Below are 8821 nucleotides of genomic sequence, written 5' to 3' on the forward strand. Positions count from 1 at the left end.
AAAAAGTTAAATCCAACTCGATCGATCAGATTTAGATTTTTTTAATATGACATTTAAAACATTCTGATTTGGTTCTAACTCATATGATATGTTTTTTAGTCAGATTCATTGTTGTGTCCGACTCAGTATTGAGTCAATCAACAATTATCGACCAAACTTTAATTAATTTAAGTTAAATATATTGTTACATTTAAATTGAATAATGCAATTAAAATCCAAAATAATAATAATAATAATATAAAGATATTTGAGTGATGTGGTGTAAAATAATAATAATCGGGGCTCACTTCACTTAAATACAACTACACACGAGTACGGTACCATTTGGGTCTCTCTTTTATCGTTTCTATTGTCCCTAGTGCTTAGCCACACCCCATTCTCACCTAACATTTTAGCCTTATCCCATACTTTCTTGCTAACCTGCGCATCAACCCCCTTTCTTTCACCTTATCCTTCACTCGCCACTCCTCTACTTCCATGGATCCCCCTGGCACATCCACGTATCCATCATCCAATCAAACAATATTCACTAGAAATGTGATGTTCCATTGATTTCATTTCTCAAGCTCTGAAGCTCCAAGAAGATACATCATACATCGCCATTCAACGTCTGTTTAGGGCTTTTTTCTTATTTTACGTTTTGTTTAAATCTTCTTCAAAGTATCCGTTTATGGCGGGAAGTGACCAAATTAACGTCTGCGAATCAAAGGTATCTACGCTCTTAATCTCTTCTCTTAGCAATTATCATTCCGTTTGCGTACATATTTTCTTCTCTGGTTTGTGTTGCTCCGATTTTTCGAGGTTTTCCTCTATCTATCGATCGGGCTTTGAAATTTCAAATTTCATTGATATATATCGTGAATAAGTTACACTGAGATAGAAGGCGATTAGGAAAAGCTAAATACATGCTACGTAGTACGTGTAATTTGCAGTTATTTCACTGGTTTAGATTCTGAATTGGCGCTAGGGTTTAATGGTTTATTTCCATCGATTGGGAATTTTGTTTACTATTTCTCAAAGTTTGCTTTTGTTTATGTTCATAGAGGGTCGTTCCACTGAATCAATGGATCCTCATGTCTAATTTCAAGCTGGCTTACAACCTTCTCCGGCGACCGGACGGTACTTTCAACCGCCATTTAGCAGAATTCCTCGACCGGAAAGTCCCAGCGAACGTGAATCCCGTCGACGGAGTTTTCTCCTTCGATATCGTAATCGACCAAACAATTAACCTTCTCTCTAGAATCTACCGACCTGCAAACGACACTGAACCCGATGCAACACTCTCCACAACATTCTCTCAGCTTAAAAAACCCGTATCAACCTCCGACGTCGTCCCCATCATAATATTCTTCCACGGTGGTAGCTTCGCCCATTCATCTGCAAATAGCGCAATCTACGACATTCTTTGCCGCCGCCTCGTCACTCTCTGCAACGCGGTGGTGGTTTCTGTAAACTACCGCCGTGCTCCTGAAAACCCTTACCCTAGCGCATACGACGATGGCTGGACTGCTCTTGAATGGGTCAACTCACGTCCATGGCTACAATCCAAAGACTCAAAAGCTCACATCTACCTCGCCGGAGACAGCTCCGGCGGCAACATCGTCCATCAAGTCGCTTCACGTGCAGTCAAATCCGGAATCCAAGTCCTCGGAAACATACTTTTAAACCCAATGTTTGGTGGGAACACAAGAACTGAATCTGAGAAACGTTTGGATACAAAATACTTTGTGACAATTCAAGATCGAGATTGGTATTGGAAAGCTTTTCTTCCTGAAGGCGAAGATAGAGATCATCCAGCTTGTAATCCATTTGGGCCAAGAGGTGTAACTCTTGAAGGAGTTAAATTCCCGAAAAGTCTTGTGGTTGTTGCTGGTTTGGACTTGATTCAAGATTGGCAATTAGCGTATGCAGATGGGCTTAAAAAAGCTGGACAAGATGTGAAACTTCTATACCTTGAAAAAGCTACAATTGGGTTCTACTTGTTGCCTAATAATGATCACTTTCATACAGTTATGGATGAGATTCGTAGCTTTGTGACACCAATCTCTGATTGTGAGTAGACTATCTATCTACTTTCCACTACTTCACTAGTTTGATACTTTGATTAGATTGACATACCCTTTTGAGGTTTCGGTTTGCAGATTGTAAGATTGTGTGCCACTATTTCTACTAAGTACTAATTATCCAGTTTTCAGCTAAGGGTTTTGGCTGGATCTGGAAGTATGTGTTTTGTTGCTTCTGCTTGAAGAAAAGCGTATAACTTGGTGTGTGGTTGAAAGAACGCCATTGTTGTTTGTTGACTCTGTTTCATCAGATCCTACTTTCCAACTTCTGGATCCAAAGGAGAGGAAGAAAGGAGAGCATCCTAATTCCTGAAGGTTATTTTTACTTAGTTTTTTTTTCAGCATATGTGTTGTTGATTTGAGTTTGGGGATGAACATGAACCCTTATATATATATTATGTGTATACATGTTTTAAGAGACGCATATTATATATATATATATATATATATATATATATATATATATATATATATAAAATATAAATATGTTTGTTTTTGTTTCAGTATGCCTTCCTGTTACGTTTTCTCTGTTTTATTCTGATCATGGCTCTTTTTTTTTTTTTTAGAAATTTGTGATCATAGTAAAAAAGTGTGTTTCGTTTCGTATATAGTTTATAAGATGGATTTGGTATTTGTGGGCTACCTATTTTAAATGGATTTGGTATTGTGGCAGATACAATAATTATGAAAAGTACTAAGAGAAAAATGGACCACCAAACTAGTCTTAAAGGCATCAATATCATTAAGTTCAATGACAATTTTATTATATTCTTAAAGTAAATCTTTTTATGAATAAGATTTTATGCAACGTGTAACGCATATAAACCATGAATGGATTATATCTCACATCTCTGTCTCACGGCTATTGTTACGCGTTTGTATCCCACATATTAGGACCACGAAAGTAGGCCATTGTAGGGGATATCTATTTACATATTTGAACTGTTGTATATCTCATAATATATATTTGCACAAAACATGCACACAAGATTAATAAAAATGTCACGAATTGTTGTGTACTGATATTATGTTTTACAAATGCGTATGTTTGGAAAAAAATCGTTGAGAGCCAGCAGCTGTAGCCAAAAGGTGTAGTTTTTATTTATGTAGAAATGTTTGAGTAAATTGTATAAAATTTAAAAGGGCAAATAATAGCTTTTGGATTATTAATTATTTTTTGTTCTAAAGTAAAATATTTAAGCTCGTAGCAAAAGATTTATTTTTTCTTTTTTGTAATTTGATATTTTTCTTAAAGAGTGAAAGCTCAAGATTTCAAAAGTTGGTTGCTAAACACACAATTTTTTTTTATAAACTATTAAATATTGATCTATAAGCAACCATTTCAAGTTTACATGAAATTTACCCCGTTAAAGTAGAGATGAGCCTGTTAACCAAAAAATTGAAAAATTAAACCGGTTAGAGATATTGAATTTTAGGTTATTTTGGTTCCGGTTGGGTTGGTTCTGGTATTAGTATTGGTATTAAATATATTTTTAGATAACATATTTTTTAATAGAATTGAATCGGATTCGATATCGGTACAGAATCAATTGGAACTAATTAGTCGTATTAAGTTGTCTGTTCACTTCTTAATTGAGCTTCGATTATCCTGATTTTGGTCTGGTTCCGAAACGGGTACATCCCTACACAACGCCTCTTAGAGGTCAAATTACAATTATAAACGTCAAACACCTACATAGGTAGCCAAACATGAATAACCATTGAGCTGCTAATTTTTACCATAATATACTAATAGGTCGACAAACATGAATAACCATTGAGCTGCTAATTTTTACCATAATATACTAATTTACATGTCATGGTATCTTAAAGTCATATCAAGTACCATTAATACTTAGTTAAGCACCTTTGACCTTACTATAATAGTTGTAGCAAAACCTAGAATCCAACTATAAGAGTGAAAATATTTCACCATGTTTTAACACATATTTCATACATATATTTTTAGAAAGGGATAATGACTTGAAAGGGTAACGAATTTTCGACTTTTGTCACATTTAGTCACTAAACTTTTTTTCGTTATCTATTTGCCATTGAACTATTGAAACTGTTCACATTTTACCCTTATGACCGGCTGTTGCCGGTCATAAAGGTAAAATGTGAACAGTTTCAATAGTTCAATGACAAATAGATAACGAAAAAAAGTTTAATGACTAAATATGAACAAAATCGAAAGTTCGTTTCCCTCTAAAAAGTTCAATGACTAAATGTGAACAAACTTTCTCTTGTATTATGTTTTAGCAAATTATTTATTTTTGTTAAATTGTAGCAACATTTGTTGATGAAGAAGTCTATGAAATAAAAAAAAAAAAAAAAAAAAAAAAAAAACAGAACCCTGAAAATATATTTAAAAAAAACAAAAAACCAAAACCGAAATAAAAAACCAATGGTTTGACATTTTCCAAAATAAAAAATCAAAATTTCCAATCTGATTTTGGTTTTACAAAAAAATGAACCATTCTCACTGATGTGAATTATGACCATTAGTTTGGCATGCATAATTTGTGACATCCTATGAATATGTAGTTACAACATCGTCTGAACTCGTAATTCATACTAAGGGGTTAGAGTATCATCGCATGAATACGTAGTTACAACATCGCTTGAACTCGTAATTCATCACCTACAGGTTATGGGCCTGCTGGTGTTTCCACTAAGTTGTCTAGAATAGTCCGTGGTCGCCATCTATACTCTGATAGATGACTACATCGCCACATTGTTGGTTAAGGTTATGGTATCTCCTTTCATCCTACATCACATATTCATCATCATCGATTTACCTAATTATCATCACCTTTCTATCATCTCCTATCTCTCATCATTTTATTTCATCACACACCAACTATTTCATCTACCCATGTTTCATCCGCAACATATTTGTAGATATAAAATAAATATACCGTTTAAATCTTTTAAGACATGTATAAAATCGTTCATCCAGCATAGACAACAAGTATTCAAATAATATGCACACATAGCACGTAATTTATATAAAATACTTCATATCTATGTGTAAGATGAAAATAACTATATATACCATAAAAATACCATAAATGCTTCCTAACTTCGAACCCAAGGTTTACTCTACTAAAACTTCATATTCTCGGCTCTCTGGACCTAGAAGGGTCCAGATCTATCACACCAAAAAGCTCAAGATAACTCTTCCTTTCACTCTACACACTCAAGCTCGCTAGGGTTCTCACTTATGGGAAAGGTAGTCGCAATTGAAGGTCATAAGTGCCTTTAAATATGGCTCGAGCCCAAAGATTTAGGGTTTCTGCCAACAACACGGACTCGTCGAGTCGCCTCACCGACTCGTCGAGGCCATTCATTAATCCGAGTCATCAGTCGCGACCTTACTCGACGAGTTGAGGCGTCAACTCGTCGAGTCTCTCTTCTTAACTCAAAAGAAAAATACTTAAATTATGATACCTGGAAATCCGGATGTTACATTTTGTTTTTTTATTTCATAGATTTCCTCATCAACAAATGTTGCTACAATTAAACAAAAATAAATAATTTGCTAAAACACAATACAATAGGAAGTTTGTTCACATTTAGTCATTGAACTTTTTAGAGGGAAACGAACTTTCGATTTTGTTCATATTTAGTCACTAAACTTTTTTTCGTTGTCTATTTGCCACTAAACTATTGAAACTGTTCATATTTTACCCTTATGACCGGCAATAGCCGGTCATAAGGGTAAAATATGAACAGTTTCAATAGTTCAATGGCAAATAGATAACGGAAAAAAGTTTAGTGACTAAATGTGACAAAAGTCGAAAGTTTGTTACCCTGTCAAGTCATTATCCCTTTTAGAAACTATGTGGAGACCTGTGTGTATTATATATGTAATCATAAAATTTAGAGATAAAATAAATAAGTAGTTCAATGTATATACTATTTTAAATAAACGTGTTACATAAAATGTGGAGACATGTGTGTGTATTATATGTGTAATCATAAACGAAATAATGAATAAATAGTTTAATGTATACAAATAAAAAAACTAATAACCTATTTTAAATAAATGGGTAATCATAAATTTGCAAAGACTTTTTTTTAATGCGACATTAGGTGTTCTATCGGCAATTTTGTCGTCATCGTCTAAAATTAATATTTTAATCGATCTCTGTTTTTAACTTTGGACAATGCAATATACAACTGCATATGAGTGAACATTGGTTGTCTAAAAAACAAACTTACTTTTGATAACGACTGTTCTTGACTTTTGTTTATTGTCATTGCAAAACATACAATCAATAGAAATTGTTTCTTGAAATATTAACGAAATCCTTTTTTTCTAAAGGCGTCAAAGAGATTTTTGGAATAAACGTATGGTTTCGTATATTACTCACGAATATTATCTCTGCTTTTATAACATGATTACCCAATGCTATAACCCGTAACCTCGTTCCATTATACAAACCACATTTCTGATCAATATTCCTTACCAATATATTTGGAACACCGACTTTTAATGTCAACTTATAAATGCGCAAACCTTACAATTTAAGACCATTTAGAATATCATGTGAATATAAAATTTCATCAAAGTCATCTTGAACATACTCTGAATGACAAAGACCATCAGAACTTAAGTATTCATTTTTAGCTTCTGAAAATAGTGATAACAAACAATCGTTTATATATTGAACGACTTCATTTTTTGTGCATGGATTGCTCTTTCTTAAAAAATATTGGATTCTTGACATTTTACAATGTGTTTTGAAAATATGATTAACGTTTTTTAATGTCTAGATTAATGATAAAATAATTATATTGTATAGTTAAATATAAATTATATCGACAAATAAACTTCGTCTTCAAATTACTACAAAATAAATAAATAAATAAATAAATTGCTTTTAGAATTTATTAACAAACATAGAATTTTGTTGAAAATATATTGGCCATGAAACTTAAAACCAACAAAGTGGTTGCACAAAATTATAGTTTAATTGAAACAAATCTACTTACGTATATAAAAAAAATATAGGTATAATAAAATAGAATGAAATATTTATCTTAAGAATTATAATTCCTTATGAACTGAGTTTGAAACTTTATTTCTTTACCATATTTTGGTATCAAGATTTGAGAGGAAGGAATCGAGCCTGAACTTTATTTCTTTACCATATTTTGGTATCAAGATTTGAGATGAAGGAATCGAGCCTGATGAAGTCTAGCTATGCGAGAAACTAAAAACCCAAGCAAGAAATTTGAGGTCATCGCTATCGCTCCTACGGCACATAACCGACAAATCCATAGATTGGTAAAAGCCTTAGAAAGAAAAATGACAATTGTGCATTAATGAAGTTATATTGATCTAATGTTGCATCTTTAGTTATTGGGTTTTGAAGAATATTTGAGTTCTCAATGGATATATATATATATATATATATATATATATATATATATATATATATATATATATATATATATATATATATATATATATATATATATATATATATATAGAGAGAGAGAGAGAGAGAGAGAGAGAGAGAGATCTAAGAATTACAAAAATGATGAGAATCATAAGAAATATTCACGGTCTTTAACTAAAAAATTTCAAACTCAAAAAAAAAAATTCATTTTTTTAAACCAATCCAAAATCCTAAGCGTTTACAAATCATAGTTTCCAAAAGTCATAAATATGAATCAGAGTATCCCAAAATCATAATCTCACAAAATCCAAGATGATGTGCACGATTAAGTCTTCGCCTTGTCTCGATCATCCGAATTACCTGAAACATAAAACTGAAATTGTAAGCACAAAGTTTAATGAGTTCCCCCAAAGTACCCTCACACAAACAGATAACATATACAATCATGTATGCTGAGTCCAATCAGTCATCGGACTGAAATACCTTTGGGTCCACAACCTCCTAGTTGGATTTTCGCTGGCCCACAACCTCTTTGTTGGATTGTGTTGGCTCGTAACCTCCCGGTTGGATTGCCATACATACTACATAATGGGTTCACAACCTCCCGGTTATATTACTCCTATACCACAACCTCCTGGTTGGATTGCCCTGGCCCATAACCTCCCGATTGGATTGCCCCGGGTTTGTTGACTGGCAGCACAAAGCAGTACAGTCTCAACAACCACACCATGTTAACATATCCATTGATAAACATATAACTAGTCAAAAGACAAACAAGCAAATCTACAGATCACTACCTCATAACATCATCCTATATACCAGGATACAGATCTAAAAGATCACTATAACATATCAACATCCTATATACCAGGATACATATCTAACATGTCACTATAGCATATCAACATCCTATATACTAGGATACATATCTAACATATCACTATAGCATATCATCATCCTATATACCACAATACATAACCAAGTGGGTCGACATTGATGTCTTCAACCTGCAAGTACAGTAAGGAAACTCACCTGAATCGAAGAACCTTGAAACACTGCGATAGGCTCCCTTCTACACTGCTTGCTCTCGCGAATCCACTAACACCAGAACCAAATAAAATCTTAATCACTAGTCCAAAATCCTCAAGTTTGACGTAAAGTCAAACTTGGTCAAAAAGTCACTCACCGGAAGTCAACTAAAGTTAAAGTCCAAGACAGGCTGTGTACGCCCAGCGTACTCTCAACATATGTGATTCAAGTCCAGTATGCCAAGCATACCCCCTGGTACGCCCAATATACTATGGCTTATCTCAACATTCCATTAAGCACTTTATACCTTAAGACCTT

The 8821-nt window shown here is 33.5% G+C and overlaps 1 protein-coding gene across 2 annotated transcripts; it reads left to right on the forward strand.

Moving 5' to 3' along the window:
- Positions 1–319: 319 nt before the first annotated feature.
- GID1C (alpha/beta-Hydrolases superfamily protein) lies at positions 320–2479 on the forward strand. Of its 2 annotated transcripts, none has more exons than XM_079024900.1 (3): positions 320–709; positions 1044–2052; positions 2142–2479. In XM_079024900.1, exons 1-3 carry the CDS (start codon positions 671–673, stop codon positions 2171–2173), a joined length of 1080 nt encoding a protein of 359 aa, XP_078881026.1. In that variant the 5' UTR covers positions 320–670; the 3' UTR covers positions 2174–2479. The 2 variants fall into 2 exon arrangements, with proteins under 2 accessions (XP_078881026.1, XP_078881025.1); XM_079024899.1 differs by having other exon boundaries at positions 2196–2479.
- The last annotated feature ends 6342 nt before the right edge of the window (positions 2480–8821 follow it).

Source organism: Lactuca serriola, chromosome 2, assembly GCF_051521515.1.
Source record: "Lactuca serriola cultivar US96UC23 chromosome 2, Lser_US96UC23_V15, whole genome shotgun sequence".
NCBI classification, from domain to species: Eukaryota; Viridiplantae; Streptophyta; class Magnoliopsida; order Asterales; family Asteraceae; genus Lactuca; species Lactuca serriola.